The 21413-nt window shown below is 42.8% G+C and overlaps 1 protein-coding gene across 1 annotated transcript in view; it reads left to right on the top strand.

Annotated features, from left to right (window-relative positions):
• The window catches only part of LOC126473871 (chorion peroxidase-like), a 253336-nt gene that overhangs the window by 173838 nt on the left and 58085 nt on the right, over nt 1-21413 (top strand). Inside the window, exon 4 of the mRNA XM_050101206.1 lies at nt 9452-9545. Coding sequence (XP_049957163.1) covers nt 9452-9545 — 94 coding nt within the window. The remainder of the gene's footprint in view (nt 1-9451; nt 9546-21413) is intronic.

Below are 21413 nucleotides of genomic sequence, written 5' to 3'. Positions count from 1 at the left end.
GTTAGCGCGGTTTCGGATAACACGCGGGATTTGCTTGGGAACATGTAGCAGCGGTGGACTTGCCAGAGAGAGGTAACCGTATCCTTGCATTCAGCCCTTTGTGCAGCGTAGACGCCGGTGGATGGAGAAAGTTGGCGCCAAGGGCACGTTCCAGACGATCGCCTTACGTAACGGGCATGGCCACGCGCCCCGATCCACTTCTTTGTCCGCGTCATCCTTTTATTTCTCTCATAATCTCCTGTAGCGTGCGAGGCAAGGCGAGATGGTAAAAAAAAAAAGGCTTATGCAACATAACCAGTGCGCACAGACAAAGGAAGATTCTCGGATCTTCCAATAAGACCTAATATTCGAGAGATACTAATCTCTCCTAGCCAGTTATTTACAGTTCTCATTTCCATTTCTTGGGGGTCATCTATTCAAGGACGCCATTCTCCCTCGATAGTTTAACTCTTCCACTGAAGAAGTCTTGCCAATAAAATGTATTTAGTTTCTCTGTAGCAGAGTGTAATACGGTAAATTTCCGTAACTTAGATTTCATCTGCGTGGAGAGACCCTCATAACTACAGTGACGTGAAGCATATAAAAAAACTTAACTAAGTGCTAACAGAGTTCAGTGCCATTTTGAGATTCAGTCTGGGATGGTCGCCTGAGATGAGAGACACCAAGGCGATCGATCCCTCGTCAACTAAGCAACGTCCGTTCATGGGACACACTGTTACGTCACGTTCTAAAAAGAACAAAGATTCAGTTTTGGTGTGAAGTTAAATTGTTTAAGATTTCAGACGACGGTGATTACGTCCTTCAGAAAAGTATAATAGAATGAATGAAACGGAGTAGGAATTGCAAGTGATACTACGTAATCGTCGCTCAAGATTATATCTGTTCGGCTTTATAAGCTGAAATGGCTCGTGTAATACATAGGCGCTTAGCATTTAGAAGAAAAAGGACATCGTCAGTATTCGTGTGGCACAAGCCTGCAAACGGGCAGCTGGCCTGACTGCGTATAGAGTGCAGCCTTTCTTCACGCGGCACTAGGAGGGGGAGGGCGGCGAGAGCATCGGCCCAGACGACTTTTATGGCTTTGAAAAAACCCCGCTTCTAGTCTGGATCGAACGAGGTACCTTCACGGCCGGAGGGTAGCGCTCTACCCGCTAGGCCATTGCGACCACTTACTCTCACTGTACTGGAGCTAATTTTCTGTCGTTCTTCTATGGCTATATAACACGGGAAATCTCCTGAATAAATATACAATTACACACACATTTCTGATTATGTGTTGTATTAAAAATAGTTCCAGTCCCCGGCTCCGATTAATGTTTTCCGTTTTCGGGAGTATTGCCTTGACTAAAAGGCGTTTATTCCCAACTGGGAACCTCTTCGCACCATTACTAACTCGCCCGGTAATTTGCTGAAAAGAACTGCGATTCTGTATTGGGCCGTGTCTCAACAAACAGGGCGCTCTCCTCCTTGAAGTAAAAAACGGATACAGAGAGATAGAAAAAAAGAAAACTCCTGAATTAGGCGAACAGCACAGGCAACATCATCGTCTCGATCGCATCGCCATTGGTCATTACTTAACGCCCCATGTATACAAATATACCTAGATGTACACTAGGCATTCATATGATCGTCTGCAATAAATCGTCCAAAAATTAAAATAATTTCAATTTCCAGCTTTTGGCCAGGGTTCCTAGGAATTTGGTTTTAATTGCAATGCTTATACAGAAAATGGAAATCCTTTCCTAAAGTGGTACTCCCTTAACCGGCCTCCAGTTCGTCTGGTATTTGGTTGGAGAGACGCTAACTCTAGCGAAGTATAGCTCGTATAACGCGTTCTGCTTTTGGAACGGGGAATGAACAGGAAAAAACAAATACAACAAATTAACAAAAAAGAAACAAAAAACTCTTAATTTATGTCAGCTGTACATATCGGGCAAGTCATCGACCTGACCGTGTTAGACCTACGCTAAGACACATTCAAGCACTAGGCATTTACGTTAAGAGTTAAAAGTTTGATCTGATGCTCCCAAATAAAGTAGCGTGTGTTCTGTAGGGGTACCACGCACGTCCTTTACACCACCTATAAAAGAAAAGTATCTGGATCTTTAAGTGTAGAAACCTTTGTGTTATTGATGACGGGACTGGTCCCTGTCGTGACCGAGTGGTGTAATGAAAGGATGTTAAGTCGTTCCGTACCACCTGCTTTCCGTGGCGAACTTCAGCAGGAAACCCTTGATCGTGGCTTGCTCGACTTACGCAATACTGTTAAAATGCACGGTACCAGACCAACTCCAAGGCAATTTACTGCAGCCGCAGTTGTGGGCTAGAAGCGGATTACAGCACAGCCGTCATGCAACGCAGCCCAGGCGCGCCAAGTGGAACGCGCCGCACCGGTTCCAGGAGCGTCGTCCTCGTATTTCAGGCCGTTCCCCCGAACTTGTTTTCTCACCACATCCTGGCCTGTTTCGTCAGAATCGATAACTCTGTAGGCTCCAATGACTCACTTTTGAAGTTACTTCCATCTCACAGATGTTTTCCTGTTTCTTCAAGTTTTCCTTGCTGTGTTTTTTAGCGACGCCAAATTTTGTCATTACGTACTGCCATATTTAAACCCTCACGAAATGTTATTCATTTTCCACATGCATTACCCACACGGACAAGAAGTCACATTACGAATAGAAATTTCCAAACTATTAAGACAGTATTACAAAATTAATTAATTATTTAATTAACTAAGGCAGAAGAAATTAGCAGCGAACTGGATCCGAAAGATTAGAAATATTTTGAAATAAACAGCGTAAAAGCAGAAGTAGCATCAGAAAAAGATATTTAGAGAAGGAAAGTATTTAGAAATTTAAATGGATTCCAACTAACATGGAGTAAGCGAACGGGCGTGAAGGGGTCCAAAGAAAAAAAAAAAAAAAAAATGTTCAAATGGCTCTGAGCACTATGGGACTTAACATGGAGGTCATCAGTCCCCTAGAACTTAGAACTACTTAAACCTAACTAATCTAAGGACATCACACACATCCATGCCCGAGGCAGGATTCGAACCTGCGACCGTAGCGGTCGCACGGTTCCAGACTGAAGCGCCTAGAACCGCTCGGCCACACTGGCCGGCCAAAGAAAGAAAGAAAGAAAGAAAAACACAGATGTGGTAAACACATGAAAGAATGCCGGAGGAGAAGCAAAGAGCAATTGAGAAGTACCTGAAAGTGTCACGCCGAGCTAAAAAAAAAAAAAAAAAAAAAAAAAAAATCACTTCCAGAAGGACTATTTATTGCCATGCCGAGTAGCATGAACTCAACCTTGGTGAACATCCACTCATGATATTGCTGTTAGTAGATTGTCGTATTTGTTGACGAGCTTAAGAGACGGGAAGCGCCAAACTGGCCTAACAGTACAACTTTACGTACTTAAAATGCCGGAATTATATGGAGGTTTCCACCTGTGTCAGTCTTTGTAAGTAATAAAGTAATTCCTTTGTGTTTGTAAACTCTTAACCTCGGATATATTTTTCACACATCAGCTTGGCGGAATGTTGGAGGAAGTGCTAACAGCCTCATTATACGTGTAAATAAAATCTTCACTTAAAATGGCTGCGTACTTTACGATAGTGGTAAAAAAATTGAAGAATAAAGCAGTCAAATGTTTTGTGACATGATTTGTCTAAAAGTAAATACATTAGAGAAACTCTTGACGCACCTTTGAATGATGCGCAACAGTTCAGATGCTCATATGCTGACGACGTAAGGGGCTCACTTTGTGAAATACCAACAGATAAATATTCACTTGCACCTTTGAAGGTTTTAAAATTCTGGCTTAAATATTGAACTTTTAATTCTCAGCCGGCACCTCATTTGCTGTACACAATTTCTAGCATCATTCCCTGATGCGTCGAATGTTTCTCTAATCTCGTTCATTTATTAGTATTTGAGAAATCATTTCACAAAACATTTGACAGTTTTTTTCAATTTTTTGTTTTTCAAGCTTTGTTTAGAATGCACGAATGTAACATATTTAAATATCGATCAGTATTCTATTTTTATTGAGAGTATATAGATCAAGACAAAGCAGAGAAGTTTCAGTTTATTAAGCTTATCCATTACGAATGTTTAAGAACCTGTGACTGTTTATCAGTGTATATACAGAAAATTGCAACCAGTCAGTTTTTTCAAGTAGTTGTTTATTCAATTCATGAACCGATTGTCGAACCTTTTCAGGCTCATCTTCAAATGGTGTGCAGAAAGTTACATAGGAGCTTGAAAAGGTTCGAAAACAGGTTCCTAGAATGAATAAATAACTATTAAAAAAACTGACTGGTTGCAGTTTTATGCATTTACAACATTCAATTTATGCTACGATTTGATATATTTTAACACTTCTTTCCCATAGCTAGGAGCAGGTGTTCGAAAAGTTATAAGTCTTCCTCCAAATCACCAAATTTTCCTTAATTTCTCTGATTATTTTCAAGCCATCGACTTTTGTTTCAAAACTGCATGTCACTTCACATTGATCGGTTTGATACGTCAGTTGTACGTTTGTATAATTTCTAGGGAGGCTTTCTTTAGCTCCGCTCAAACATTTAGCCAGTATAATAGACTTCTATACTGTCTCTGATAATTTCTTACGTATTTTCCCTGTCGGAGAACAATTGTAGAATTCATATGATAGTTTATGTAAGACTGTTAATTTTAAATGTCATTATTTGACTAGGGTACATGAGATGATACGGGGAATAGCAAAAATAAACATTCTATTTCGCTCGCAAAGACTATATACAATCGAAAATCGAAATCTGACTTCCTGAACTTCAGTCACCCGTAATGACTCATATATTGTTGTGGAACTTCTTGGAGAAAATGTCTGCGTCTGCCGCGTGGGATTAGCCGAGCGGTCTGAGTCGCTGCAGTCACGGACTGTGCGGCTGGTCCCGGCGGAGGTTCGAGTCCTCCCTCGGGCATGGGTGTGTGTGTTTGTCCTTGGGATAATTTAGGTTAAGTAGTCTGTAAGCTTAGGGACTGATGACCTTAGCGGTTGAGTCCCGTAAGATTTCACACACATTTGAACATTTTGTCTGCGTCTCATCAGAAAAGCAAACACATCCGCCGTAAGCAAATGGCTCCTATAACTGGCTCATTTGTCTTGAATTACCATGTCGTTTTGGGCCTGCTAAACACGTGCAAAATTCAGCAATGTAATTTGTAGCTTGTCCGAAGTTCTACAAATATTAAGTAATTTGGAAGAGTGGACAGTAGGAACATACGGCACTGGAAAGGAAGGAAGGAAGATTAGGTCTTAACGTCCGGTCGACGACAAGATCATTGGAGAAGGTGTACAAGCTCGGAGTTTGTCAAGGATAGGGAAGAAAATCGGGAGAGCCATTTCAAAGGAATCACTCCGACATTTACCTGGAGCGATTTAGGGAAATCACGAAAAACCTAAATCTGGATAGTCGGACGCTGATTTGATCCGTCGTCCTTCCGAATGCGAATCGTGTGTGCTAACCGCTGCACAGCTTGACGGGTGTGTAAGCTCTAAAAATAGCTGGACGAACAGTTTATTTGCACGAGAATTTGTGACATTTCGAAATTGCCGTCGATATGCAGTTCATACAAACAATGCATTTCTCATTACAACTTAGGCTGTCCAAATGTTTTGTGAGATGTTTTTTCTGAATTTTAAATACAGGTGACATGAAACACGAATAACAACGGGAAATTCCGCAGTTCTGGGTAACCGTTCCAGAAATGTTTTATTTGAAATCATTCTTCGCTGTTATCCGTGAGTACGGCTTGCAGTTGTGGTCTGTTAAGCCGCTGAAAATCTTACATTTAATTTTTCTTGCAATATATAATATACACTGCTGGAAAAAATTCAACGCACTCTGTGTTCAGCGGCACCAGGGTATAATAAGTGCATACTGAGAGGATATGGTGTTAGTGATTCATCCGGCACGGTCGCCGGCAATCGGATGGTGCTCAGGAGTTTTGTCTGGATGCCTTCTGAGTTGACTCTACAGGTAGTTGCTGTGCTGAGTTTGGAGTTAATAGTGTTCGCAATCTTCATTCTAGGATACAATCACACCCCGCCGACGAGTACATACGCCCGTCGAACAACTTAAGCCATCTGAACGGCATCGCATTGTGGGTCTGCGGGAAGCTGGAAGGACGTATCGACGGATTGCTATACGTGTTGAGCACAAAGTATCAGTGATGTGTCGCTGCTTCTGGCAGTGGTCTTGTGGAACAAAGCCTGTAGACCAGGTTCTGGTTGTCCAATAGTACAGACTCGCGTCAAAATCGACACATTGTACGAGAAGTGGTGGCCGACTGCATATCATCCAGGGACGAAATTCAGGCATATATCGCACCTACTGTGTCATCAGGGACCACTGAGAAACGTATCCTTACAACAGGACTAAGATCACATATGCCTGTGGCCAGGCTACAGCTGACACCACAAGACCACCAAGCACGGATATGCTGGCGTCGTGGAAGAATCGACTGCAAAATGGCATGGCCATTGCTGTCTTAATTGATGAATGTAGGTTCTTTGTTCAACATGATTCAAATGGCTCTGAGCACTATGGGACTTAACTTCTGAGGTCATCAGTCCCCTAGAACTTAGAACTACTTAAAGCTAACTAACCTAAGGACATTACACACATCCATGCCCGAGGCAGGATTCGAACCTGCGACCGTAGCGCCCTAGAACCGCTCGGCCACTTCTGCCGGCAGGTTCTTTGTGTATGCGAGTGATGGACGCACACCTGTACAGGAGAGACCTGTTGAGCAGGTTATTCTCGAGAGCATCCGCCCACGACACACAGGTCCCACTCCAGGTTTCATGGTGTGGGAGTCCATCAGTTACAACTCTCTGTTATGTTTGGTGTTTCTTCTGCGTAAAAAATCAGTGCCCGCTATACTGCACAGGTTGGTATCCCCGTGATTGTGTGTATTATGTATCAAAATGGGGACCTAGAAACGACGGAGACGCTTCGTACCGCCGTAGCCCTCAGTGGTTCACAACCCCACAACAGGCCACAGCGCCACGCATCCCACCGCCGCCCCACACCCAACCCAAGGTTATTGTGAGGTTCGGCCCCCAGTGGATCACCTCCCGGGAACCCTTTCATACAAGACGAGTGTAACCCCAAATGTTTGCACGGAGCGTAATTATGGCGTACGCGTATGTGATGACAGTGTTTGCGCATCAATCGCCGACATAGTATAACTGAGGCGGAATAAAGGCAACCAGCCCCCTTTCGCCAAGGCAGATGGAAAATCGCCTTAAAAACCATCCACAGGTTGGCCGGCATACCGGACCTCGACACTAATCCGCCGTGCGGATTCGTGCTGGGGACCGGCACGCCCTCCCGCTCGAGAAGCAGCGCGTTGGACCGAGCGGCTAGCTGGGTGGGCTTTATCGCCGTTTCTTCGATAGGAAGATAATGTGCTCTTTGAGCAGGACAGTGCACGTCCACATATAGCTGCTACGACGCCACGTGCTCTTCGTGATGTGCGGCTGCTGTGGCCAGCAAGATCACCAGATCTCTCGCCAAATGAACACGTATGGGACATGGTGAACCGGGAACTTACTCGTTATCCAGAGCTTGCAAGAACCATTGCGGATATGCAACAAAGGGTGCAAAGTGAGTGTGATACTCTGCCGCAGGGGGTGATTCGGAACCTTTACGATCTTTTACATGCGAGAATACACTCCTGTGTTGCAGCCGGATTGGGGTATACTGTGTATTGATGCTACTGTTTCGGCATATGTATTTTATTTTGTCTGACTTTGTTTCTATGTACTCCTACAGTACTGGACACCCTGTCCATTCACTCGTCAATAAAATGCTGTTGTTCTTGAAGGTGTTGTATTTTCTTCCGGCAGTGTGGCAGTGTATTATTCAAAGGAAGTTACCTTATACCCATCTAACTCTCACGGTTAGAAAATGTTTTGTTTTAGGAGAGGAGAGAAAGAAAAATAAAACGGCAAATTTGCGTAAGAAGGATGGGGCTGCTTTCAATTTTTTTAGATGATAGCGGTAATGTTCCATCATTTTTCGGGCCTGCACTCGTGACAGCGACAATTCTTCTTGTCGCTTGAAGAATTGTCGCTGTCCCGAGTGCACGCCCGAAAGATGATGGAACATTATGTCCGCCGGGAAAACTTCAAGAATCAGATAACGGTAATGTCTGGTATTTGTGCCATATTCTGAATATTGAGTGATTCTATTAGAGTACACATGTAAATTAAGTAATAAAACGATGTTAATGTTTTGGAAACAGATGGAATTTTCTAAGGATTATCGGAGCCCCAATGGTTTCTGCCTCAAACCACCATTTTATTAACTTTTTTTAAGTACTAGCCACTGCAAAACAGAGACTCCAGGCGGCACGCTGAGGTATTTCTACGAATGTAATGCAATGCAGAGGTCGCTTACAGCGTTCAAAGCAACATTCAGCTCGGAGAGTTTGCTACGGTATTTTAGGAGGTTTATATTCGCACATTTTTAGTACGTAATTAACTTGACGTATAGTTTTTGTATAGTTATCAAAGTGAGGAGACAATTAGCGATGAAAGTAAATATGTCTACAGTTACTGTAACGTAAACTTGTGTTTATATCACAGATTTTATGAGTGAACTTTCATTATTAATTTTGTAATTGGATGTACATTTATTCAATTTCAGGCCCGTTTTTTAATTATTATTTCGGACTATAAATTTTATTTAGGCTTTATAAATTCATGGAAGTTTCGAGACGTCACCCATTATTTACACATTCGTCTTTTATAGAAGAAATTTGGAGCGATATGGATTCAGAGGCATCTGGCACATGAGGAACTTCAGCTCCTCTGCCAAATCTGGACTACGGAACTCATTGGAAATGCAATTTATGACGATGTTGATAGCGACAGTGAAGATGGGCCTGTCACGTTAAACTCACAAATTAGTAGCTGCGCGTGACTTCTCTGAATGTAAGCTGTCAGTCTCCCGTGGAAGAGTTTCTGAACAGGTTTACACAGGAAATGATGAAGGTTGATATGTCCCAGTAGTTCCAAACTGAAACAACCTCCATAAAACAATGGACTGTTAACTTTCCGACAATTTTCTTGTTGTTTACGATAACAATAAAGTTTAATTTTGTGAAAAATGTTAAAATCATATATTTTTTCATGTTGTTGGGATTAGAAGGGTTAACGAGGAAAATGAACGACTGGCATTTTTCCACCAAAGTATTTTTTTTCAGATGTAAAAGTAGTGATTAGTGCTAGAAAAAGTTCTCATATTGTCAGATATCGAACATCAGAACTGTCACGAACCTAAACTAAACGAGATACATTTCACTATCCATTTAATTTTGTAGAGTAAATTTTTCCCTTCACCTGCAATTAATTCCCTCAATGTTGCATTTATTAATATGTTTTCATGTTCGATTTGCAGATGTTGCGCAGCCAAAGTCACAGATATGGAAGGCAGAGGAGGTGGCCACGCTGGGAGAATTGCTGCTGGACATTTCCATCAACCTGGCCAAAACGTGAGTATTGGCACACGAGCTCTCTCACGATATCGTTCGTGAAGCTCACTAACGCCCTTCCTCCTACAGCAAACAATATTGTGATAACCATAGACGCTGATTTACCAAGATGGCAATGGCATTAATCTTGCAAGTGTGGACGAGAATATCAGGAAGACAACACGATTAAAGCCTGTGGACGTACGACTTTTATTCTGTAACTTGTTTTACATCGAACACGTACGACAGAGTATTTACAAGCTCACATACAGCAAATGGCTCGAGGTGCAAAATCGCTATTCTTTGCACACGAAGCGTCAAGTCTAAGTTCGCCTTATGCACACTGCTACTGCAAGGGAGACATGGCTACCACGGTATTTATTTCCGATTACATTTCTACCTTCATATTAAGAAGCCTCGGACGTTTTAGGGCTTCATACATCAATATTTGTTGTGACTTTCGCGATACGTGTGTGATTTTCGTTAAAGGCAAAGTTGTCTGACAACCTATTTTTTTCTGTTGATAATAGCAGTCACAAAATTACAGACTTTTCCTACAGAGTGGGCAGCCATATGTGTAGGCTTTATCCTTCTTATAGCCGTGTACATTAGGACGACACAAAGTGTGATTTTTTTACCTCCCACTCTTTCCTTCATTACCAAACTGACTACTGATTCATGCCACAAGTAGTCTTAGCAACTGATCCCTTCTCTTCGTCATGTTGCGACAGAATTGTCTCATCGACCGCATCCTTCTTTCAGTGAAATTGTGTCATAAATTTCGTTTTTCCTCAGATCTGTTCAAAATGGTTCAAATGGCTCTGAGCACTATGGGACTTAACATCTGAGGTCATCAGTCCCCTAGAACGTAGAACTACTTAAACCTAACTAACCTAAGGACATCACACACATCCATGCCCGAGGCAGGATTCGAACCTGTGACCGTGGCGGTCGCGCGGTTCCAGACTGAAGCGCCTTGAAACGCTCGGCCACACCGGCCGACTCCCCAGATCTGTTCAGTACGTCATTAGTTATTCGATCTACTCACCTAATTTTAAACATTCTTTTATAGCACCAATTTTCAAAAGCTTTAATTCTTTTTTTGTCTGAGCTGCTTATTGTCTACATTTCACTTTCGTAGAATATTACATTTAAGACAAATATCTTCAGAAAAGAATTCCTAACACTTAATTTTATATTTTTGATGCTGTTGCCGTCTTCAGTCCGAAGAGTAATTTGACGTAGCTCTCCACGATACGTATTTCAGCGCAAGTCTCTTCACCTCTGAGTAACTACAGCAACCACAATCCATTTGAACCTGCTTACTGTACTAGGCTACTGGTCGCCTCTGTAAATTTTACCCCCGTCACCACTACCCCATCCTCAACACCAAGTTGAAGATCCCTTGATCTCTCATAATGCGTCGTGTGAACCGATCCCTTCTTTTAGTCCAGTTATGGTGTATATTTCACTTCTGCTCAATTCTGTACATTACCTCCTTATTAGTTAGATGATCTACCCATGTAGTCTTCAGCATTCTTCTGCAGCGCCGCATTTCAAAAGCTTCTGTTCTCTTCTTGTCTGAACTGCTTATTGTCCAAGTTTCACTTCCGTGAAAGGCTGCACCCCACATAAATGCCTTCGGAAAAGAATTCCTAACACTTATATTCGGTGTTAACAAATTCATCTCCTTCAGAGACGCTCTTATTGCCATTGCCATTCTATGTCTCGGGATTATTCTGAGAAGGAGATCGGTGATGGACAACATCTTCAAAATGAAACTAATATGTGAAAACGCACGAAGGTTGGACTGGAGACGCACGTTGCATTGATTGACCTCCAGAAAGCATACGACAATTTACCCACTAACAAACTGTGCCAAAAGTTAAGGAGACAGAGTTAGATCAAAGACTGCTAAAGGTATGAAATGATAATTAAATGGATACCCTAGCTGCAAACCGGCGTTAATATACTTCATTGGGGATATGTTGAAAATGTGTGCCCCGACCGGGACTCGAAACCGGGATCTCCTGCTTACCTGGCAGACTCTCTATCCATCTGAGCCACACATTTTCAACTTGTCCCCAATGAAATATATCAACGCCGGTTTGCAGCTAGGGTGTCCATTTCATTATCATTTCATTTCTAGCAAAGCCGCCTGGTCATCAAAGGTAACTGTTCTTTCGGGAACAGATACTACCGTCATATTTTGCTAAAGGCTGTTATAAAATTACATGGAAATAAAACAGCGAGAGCAAGGATTGGAGATAACTTGACAGAAGAATTCGAGGTGAATACGGGTCTGTGGAAGGCATGCGGGCTGTCACCGACCCTCTTTAAGATGTATCTAGGAGCAGTCCTGCAGACTTGGCAGATTATAACAGTGACAGTAGAGGACAGCAAGATAGTGAATCTGTATTTTGCAGATGACCGGATTGTACTAGACGAGATGAAGATGATCTGAGTCATATAATAAGAAAGATTAAAGAGGAATACAATCAGACTGGCCTGAAGATGAATATGAAGAATTGTGAGTACTTGACTGTTTGAACGGAAAAAGTAAATACTCTGGAGATAAAAGTGATTGTAGGTGTGGAAAAGGAAAAATAACTTGGGGTACTACGTAATTAACAGAGCACAGACAATGATGAAATCACTAGCAGAATTAATAAAGGACGAGTTGTTACAAGAGCAACGAACTCTATTCTGTGGAACAAAAATATAAGAAGAAACACGAAGAAGAGAGTGTACAAGATTACAGTCCACAGTGCAGTTTTGTTTGGAGCAGCAGGAGACACGCTAGAAAAAAAAGAAAAAAAAAAGAAAAGAAAATTAAATGTTGAGGAAAGTAAAACAGAAGAAGATGGCAACTGGGGGCCGAGAAACAGCGCCAGCCAGCAGTAGATAATACGCAAGAAGAAGAAGCCATTCTATATTTTATATCCTCTCTACGTCAGCGATCGTAAGTTATTTTTAGTATCTCATTTCCTAGTCTAATTCCCTCAGTATCAGATTCGTTATAATTCTTCTACCGGTCCCTTTTTAACACGATCTTAAATCCATCTGGGGTACCCCGTTTCTTTAGCACAGATGCAAACTTAAGTCGTTCTGTGGCCTGTACATAACGATTGCAGGCGAAGAAAGTAGTAAGACTGTCCGCTGACTCGAGAGAAAGGAGAACATATAATGGCGCGAGTGTTCGGCGGGCCAGCAGGGCTGCTGAAATAAGCGGGCGGCAGCGACTTAGCGTGATGTGGGTGGCGCGGGGCGGCGACGCCCACTGCAGGAATGCGGCAATGTGGGTCGCGGGCGGCCTGCCGCACTGCTGAGGCACACCGTACTGACTGAGTCTGACGTCCGGCAACGCGAGCCGTCTGCCGAGGGGCGACGTCCACTGTGACATCCCACCCAGTGCGCAGAACGTCCAACAAAGGCGTTACACTACTGATGTCAGCAGCTCGTGGTTTTGTTGTTAGCATTTATGTGAAATACAGAATTGGGAATGAAAGGGAATAGATGCGTGGGAATTCGTGACTTCCAGCAGCATGGGGCATTATGGTAATGCAGTGGCGAAAGTTGAAAGTTTGTGCCGGACCTGGAGTCTAACGCGGATTTACCGCTCTTTATGACCGTTGCCTTAACCACTATGGCCGTCCGGACATTATCCCTGACCGACTCAGATTTCTAACGCACATTGCAATGCAGCGTCCCTCGTCCATTAACCACTACTGGCAAACTGTTTATTGCCGTAGGAGTTCGAACGATATTAGTGTATTCGTAATGAAACGACAGACATGCCCGACTGAACAACACCACTGACATACATACACTGAATAGCTAAAGAAACTAGTACCCTTGTCTGATATCGTGCAGGGCCCCCGCGAGCATGCAGAAGTGCCGCAACATAAGGTGGCATGGACTCGACTATTGTTGAAGTAGTGCTGACTGACACGAATTCTGCAGGGATGTCCATAAATCCATTAGAGTACGAGGGGCGGGCGGGGGGGGGGGGGGGGGTGGACATCTCTTCTGAACAGCTCGTTGGAAGGCATCCCATGTCTGGGGAGTTTGGTGGCCAGCGGAAGCGTTTAAACTCAGTAGTGTGTTCCTGGAGACACTCTGTAGCAATTGTTGACGTGTGACATGTTGCATTGTCCTGCTGGAGTTGCCCAAGTCCGTCGGAATGCACAATAAACATGAATGGATGCAGGTGATCAGACACCATGCTTACTTACGTGTCACCTGTCACCTGTAAGCGTCGTATCTAGACGTGTCAGGGGTCCCATATCACTCCAACTGCACACGCCCCACACCATTACAGAGCCTCCACCAGCTTGAACAGTCTCCTGCTGATATGCAGGGTCCATCTATCCATGAGGTTGTCTCCATACCTGTACACGTCCATCCGCTCGATATAATTTTAAACGAAACTCGTCCTACCAGACAACATGTTTCCAGTCATCAACAGTCCAGTGTCGGTGTTGAGGGGCCCAGGCGAAGCGTAAAGTTGTGTGTCGTGCAGTCATCAAGGGTACACGAGAGGGCCTTCGGCTCCAAAAGCCCATATCGATGTTGTTTCGTTGAATGGTTTGCAGTTTGCTTTAGGACTGCACTTCTGTCACGCTGAACGATTCTCTTCAGTCGTCGTTGCTCTCATTCTTGCAGAATCTTTTTCCGGCCGCCGCGATGTCGGAGAATTGATGTTTTACCGGATACCTGACGTTCACGGTACACTCGTGATATAGTCGTACGGGAAAATCCCCACTTCGTCGCTACCTCGGAGATGCTGTGTCCCGTCGCACGTGCATAGACTATAACACCACGTTCAAACTCACTTAAATCTTGATAACTTGCCGTTATAGCAGCAGTAACCAATCTAACAACTGCGCCAGACGCTTGTTGTCATATAGAGGCGTTGCCGACCGCAGCGCTGTATTCTGCCTGTCTACATGTCTTTGTATTTGAATATGCATGCCTATACCATTTTCTTTGGCGCTTCAGTGTAAGAGCGCCTCCTCTCCTTGACGTTTGTTTCAATGCGGATGCACTAATATCGTCCGAACTCCTAAAGGAATGAATAATTTGCCATTGGGAGGGGTGGGGGGTGGAGGGCGTAATAGACGAGGGACACTGCATTGCAACATGTGATAAGTTGGAAATTTGAGTCTGTCAGGGATCGTGTCCGGATGTCCGAAGCGGCTAAGACAACCGCCTATGAGAAGCGGTACATCCAGTTTCGAGTCCCACTCCGGTACTATCACCATTGCATTACCACAATGGTCTGTGCGGCTGGATGTCAGGAATTCCCACCCACCCCTTCCCTTTATTTCCCCATTCTCTATTTCCTGAATATATTCCAGTCTCTGTTTTCCTCTACAGTTAACACTTTCAATAACTCTCTCTAGTAACATGGAAGTTATTCTGTGATGTCTTAACACATGTCCTACCATCCTGTCCATTTTTCTTTTCAATGTCTTCCATATACTCCTTTCCTCTCCGATTCTGCGGAGAACCTTCTCATTCCTTACCTTATCAGCCACGTAATTTTCAACATTCTTCTGTAACATCTCGTCTCAAATGTTTCGATTCTTCCGATTTTCCCACCGTCCACATTTCTCTGTGACCCAAACGTACATTTTCAGAAATTGCTCCCTCAAATTTAGGCCTATATTTGATACTAGTATTCTCTTGATCAGAAATGCCTTTTTGGCCAATGCTAGTCTCCTTTTTATGTTCTTGCTCCGTCCGTCTTTGGCTTTTTTGCAGCCTAGGTAACAAAAGTCCTCAACTTCGCGTACTTCGTGATAACCAATTTTGATAAGTTTCTCGCTGTTCACATTTCTGCTACTTCTCATTACCCTCGTCCTTCTTCGGTTTACTCTCAGATCATATTCTTTACAAATTAGACTGTTCATTCCACGCAAAACCTCCTGTAATTCTTATTCGCTGTCATTGAGGGTAACAGTGTCATCAGCGAATCCTATCAGTGATATCCTTTCACTTTGTATTTTAATCACACTCTTGAACTTTTTTAGTATTTCCGTCATTACTTCTTGAATGTATAGATTGAACAGTAGGAGCGAAAAATTGCATCCCTGCCTTACACCCTTCGTTCTTGGACTTCCATTCTTGTTGGTTCTTGTGCAAATTGTATGTCTCTATACGCATCTTAATCTACCTGATATTTTATCTTGATCCCTATTCAAAATATGAAGGTAGCATCAGAATGGTCCACAATGTTCGTGGTACCTGCTCTCTAAATCAACGCAACAGAGTTTCACAACAGTCTCCTACATTCCAAAGAGCGTTTAATTTCGTTGCAATTATATCAGTGGGTCTCCTTTCAATTGAATTTATCATATTGGCTTATGTAAAATGAATGTTATTTTATTTTACGTGTATTTTCAAAAGCATAGTCAGTGGTCTAATATTGTTCTATATCTGCAGATGACGCTTTCTAGTAATTTCATGTCTGTTGTATACACTGAAGAATTTTTGAGCTTTTATATACTTCATTACAATTGTTATTTAAACTAATTCTCTATCTAACTAAGAATCAATATCTTCGCAAATGGATATAATGCATATAGGAATAAAAATGCTATTTTTCGTTACAGTATAGGGCAATATAAGATCACGGTTTAAATTTAAAGGACAGCTATCAATCGCAAAAACCCTTAATTTATTACATATGACCAGCGTCATGTGGGTACCGATACAAAAACTGTGTTTCTTCCATGTAAAGGCTTGTGTCATTTGTCATAAGTTTACGCCACGACACATTGGTAACTGTATGATTCTTCTGGTAATGTACTGATGATGACTAAGCTATAGTCTTTATCTTGATCTGCATTACATTACGGATTTTAGGAGTGACTGCTGCCCATCTTTAAATCTGAATATTTGACGGTCGCTGTACACACGTGCATCCTGGATTCCAGTTCAGTAAAGATCATTGTTTTCTGCCCCAACTATGATGAAGTGGATTTCGTTCTGTTTTACATAATGGTTTGTATTTTTAACCTGTACATTTGCGTGAAATCGAATTAAAGAAACAATACCAAGTAGAAAATTGTTATTTGTGTATTAAACAATTATTCATTGCCCCAGAAAAACAATCCATCAAGTGTTAATTGCTGTAAGAATTATAGTTTCATGGAACAGAGAGTCTCTCTCTCTCTCTCTTATCTATTAGAGTAATAATTGACAGCTCGTTACAAATTAATGGCAATGGCAATATTTCAGCTATGATAAAAACCTTAAACAATATTACTTTCTTTACATCCCTGTCTCGCCTAACATCATTATTCTATCTGTGTTTAACATACCCGGCCTAGTCCAGTTTCAATCAGTATTCAAAATTGTTCAAATGGCTCTGAGCACTACGGGACTTAACATCGGAGGTCATCAGTCCCCTAGAACTTAGAACTACTTAAACCTAACTAACCTAAGGACATCACACACATCCATGCCCGAGACAGGATTCGAACCTGCGACCGTAGCAGTCGCGCGGTTCCGGTTTGAAGCGCCTAGAACCGCTCGGCCACCGCTGCCGGCTCAATCAGTATTAATGAAACGATTTCCCGTAGAGCAGATTTCCCATAGTCTCAGAAGCTGCATAATAGCTTAACGAAAATCTCGAGGATGATGGCCAGACAACCGCTTCAGAACGAGTGTAGGGGCTTTCTAATTTCTCTGTTCGTCCATTGAGCAGTAAAATATGAAAACTCTGCGCTCCTATTCTTTTGCGCTCTGTTGCTCGTAACTAGACGGATTTCACAGGAACGAAGTGAGTTTGAAGGGCAAGATAGACTTTTTGCGCTTGGGCAGTCAGAGTCTTGTACGCTTCGACAGAATGTAAGTACTCATTTGCTTCGGTGAACACGAGGATCATAACGCCGCTGGGAGGTAACCACGTTAACTCGTACAGAACTACACAACCGGAAGTGGGAAAGAGAAAGTTGTGACCGAATGTCAATATCGAACCAACCATCATGTTTTTATTCGTTGCTGAGAAATGACTCCATTAGAAAACTAAAGAAAGTTAACGGCAGGGAATAGTGACTCATCATCCTGAAGGAACGGAGAGCTTCATTTATGCTTATGATCATACAGACAAGCAAAGAAGTTAGATACTAGAATGAATTTTCACTCTGAAGTGGTGTGTCCCACATTCGAATCTCGAACCGGTACACAGTTTTAATCTATTAGCAAATTTCAAGGTAGAAGTGGCTCAACATTAGATGTTGCTGTTACAGAAATTATTACCTGACATCATGTCTGTCTAATATGAAATACTGTGCTTTCCACCTTAATAACAGTTGCCGAGCTAACGCTGTAGATCTCGTGGAAGGGAACACCGCTACAAAACTGTAGTACACCAAAATAACTGGGTGGTACTTTTCACCGTACTCTCCCAAGTTGTGTGTTAGAAAAAATTCTGCATAAGCTGACTGGTAAAACTTGTAGACCACAGCAAGACAGAGTGAATACACCGGTTCCCGCTTAGTGTTTATCTGTAGCCAAATTGGCATCTCTAACTTTTCAAGTGCAAACTGTGGGCAGGTCACCTCCATTCTACATAAATGAATAAACTGCAGCGGTCCTTTGGCATAGCATCACCAGACATTCGTCGATAAACAGTGCCATTTGAGAAAGGACCGTGACAGTGAAATGCCAAACTCATCTTGTGTTTCGATATCAAGCAGCATGACAACGTTTCAGAACAAATGAACACTTACTTAAGGGCAATGCTGACACAAAAACACGCTCGAAACCTAGACCCCGACGGTGAGATTAGAATCATAATCAGTAGTTGCTATAAATCGATAAGCTTTCTTCCAGACACATAAAGCCTGCTTGGTAGGGCCGAAGCAGAATTTGCTCCAGCGTCACCAGTGCAGACTCAGTTCCAAGAAATAGGTTTCAGTGTGGAGACCACATTCTGTAAGTATGGAGAACAGCTGACCACAAAGCACATACTGTAATGTAATCAATGGTTTGCCATGTCGGAAGAATATTGGGACATAAGAAAATAAGACATAACATCTGCTATCAATAAAATAAACGCAGCATTACACTAAAGGCTTCTTCGGCAAGAGCTTGGCCACTTGACGTGGCCTGGGTGCGACAGACAGCTTACGATGGGCATTTTGTAATTAATGCAACACATTTTCTTTCTCGGCCAATTTCAGCTGAAAACATGTTGTGGGGCATCGTGGAATATTCCTATTTCGGCCTCTATAGTTTCATGACGTTCCGATAGGTGGCGCCGCTATAAACAGCCTTCAAAATGGCGTCTGTATTGGAGGTGTGTTCCAAGCAGAGAGCTCTCATTGAGGTTCTATTGCCGGAAAACCAGAGCATCGTGAATATTCATAAGCGCAAAAAAAAAAAGAGTCTACGGAGAACCGCAGTGACAACAGCACGGTGAGCCGTTAGGCGAAGCGTCTGTCATCATCGCAACAACGGTTTTCGGCATGCCAGCCGCCGCACACAGCTGTAACTCCTCGCACTCGAGAGTACCTTACAAAACTTCATTGTACTGTTCTAACCTCATCCGCCATAGCGCCTGAATCTAAAAAAAAAATGTTCAAATGTGTGTGAAATCTTATGGGACTTAACTACTAAGGTCATCAGTCCCTAAGCTTACACACTACTTAACCTAAATCATCGTAAGGGCAAACACACACACCCATGCCCGAGGGAGGACTCGAACCTCCGCCGGGACCAGCTGCACGGTCCATGACTGCAGCGCCTTAGACCGCTCGGCAAAACCCGCGCGGCGCACCTGAATCTCCAACTCTTTGGCCCAATGAAGGATGCACTCCGCGGGAGGCACTACGTGGATGATGGTGAGGTTATTGGTGCAGCAAGGCGTTGAATCCGACTTCGAACAGTCAAGTGGTACATGCTGGCATAAAGAGACTCCTAATAAGGTGACGTAAGGCCGTCGCATTGAACGGAGATTACAGTAAAAGTAAGATTTTGTAGCCAGACAAGTGGAGAATAGTATGGTATATTGAAATCCTGCATAAAACCAACGTGCTTTTAGAGAAAAAGATGTGCTACATTACTTATTTAACGTCTCTCGGAACGGCCTCTGTGGCCGAGCGGTTCTAGGCGCTTCAGTCTGGAAACGCGCAACCGCTACGGTCGCAGGTTCGAATTCTGCCTCGAGCATTGATGTGTGTGATGTCCTTAGGTAGTTAGGTTTAAGTAGTTCTAAGTTCTAGGGGACTGAAGACCTCAGTTGTTAAGTCCCGTAGTGCTCAGAGCCATTTGAACCATTTTAACGCCTCTCGTACTGTGGCCGCCGCAACTCGACTGCATGAAGTGGTCAAGTTTTTGCCGTAAAGACGTTTAGTTTAATACTATGTTTATTTTACTGATATCATATTTTATATGTTGTACCTTATATTTCAAAATGTTTCCGACACGACAAATAAATGTTTGATGAAAGTGTCAACGTAGACTAGTTGGAACAGTGCCCAGTCGGCTGGCAACCTGCCCGTACAACCGGCCTTTCCGTTCCGTTATTGTATCTGGGCTGATCTGATCGCCAGACAGCACAATGGCACGGGGGAGCCATTCATTGACACTTGTGGCCCGCTTTCTGCCTCCTGCGCCGGCCCTCCACACGAGATCAGAAGCGTCTTTTGTCAAACGCTTTGTGCGCTGTTCTGTGTGGGACCTGTACATGTGTGGAGTGAATAAGAGATGAGAGCGATCTCGGAGAAAGTAGGTCCACGCCGAGAGCTGTGATTTGACACCCAGATAATCCAGTGTATCTTCACCACTTGCAAGTCACCGCACTCTTTCCAACAAGTAATCCGCTTTCGCTGTTCCCTTTCTGAACTCCTTCAATAGTTAAGAAAATGAAATTATTAGTATTTTATGGAGTAGTTTACAGTCTTGGATGTACTGACTCATCTTTACCTTTTTAAGAAAACTCAGAACTTTTCACGACATTTCCTTTCAGTATGTGAGGAATCAAAGCAATTGCTTCCTCAAGTGGTTCTACAATAGTTCAGTTTGCCATTGCAGTCTAAGTACACACATAGATGCGTTTGACCTCACAATGATTGCAGTTATGGCTTGCCTTGCAGAATGTTGCCAGATCACGAGTGCTTTTTTCGGACGCCTTATCAGTAATCATAACAGAACATTCCAAATCACTATCGTCCTCTCCGTTATGTGCATTACCATACTTTGATCCACTCTTATAAAGAAAGATGTGTTCATTGGTTGTTTCATGTATAACGATTACTGATATTATTAATTTACTTGGTCAGTTGGTTAGTGTGGCCAGATTAAGATCTTCAGGCTTCCTTACGTTGAATTCGGCATGCCACAGTTTGCAATGTAGATATACATATTTTAAGTCAAACTCAAGCAAATTTAATGAGGTTGTAAAGTGATTTAAAGTAAAAATAACCATCTTACACGTATTGTAATAACTTCAATACAACCAAAATTTACAGTGGGAGGGAAAAAAAAATAAACAGAAAAAAAGGAAAAACTAATTAAAACTTCTAAAAGATTTTGGGTAGAGTTATTGAGACTGCAGATCATTATGTATGTGGACTCTGAGGAGGAATGGGACAGCTACTATAATGTAAAAAAATATACCGTTAATTTATATTTAAGCGGGGGAAGTTTGTGGTTTATCTCTTGTTATCAAGATGGCCCGAAATCGAGGGCTTGTAAGACGTGAATATTTGCGACAGACACTTTTTGCCTGAGGGAGGACAGAAAGTACTTTAAGTTGATGATGCACAATGTTATTTTCGATTAGAGGTACTGGACAGTGAGATACGTCGCTAATGTGTCCCACACACGAATTAAGGATGGGGTATTCAGATCTTGTTGGAGGACGTCGCAATACAC

This window comes from Schistocerca serialis, chromosome 1, assembly GCF_023864345.2.
Source record: "Schistocerca serialis cubense isolate TAMUIC-IGC-003099 chromosome 1, iqSchSeri2.2, whole genome shotgun sequence".
Classification (NCBI taxonomy): Eukaryota; Metazoa; Arthropoda; class Insecta; order Orthoptera; family Acrididae; genus Schistocerca; species Schistocerca serialis.
Note: the sequence above shows the minus strand (reverse complement) of the source record. Positions and strands in the feature narration are given on the sequence as shown.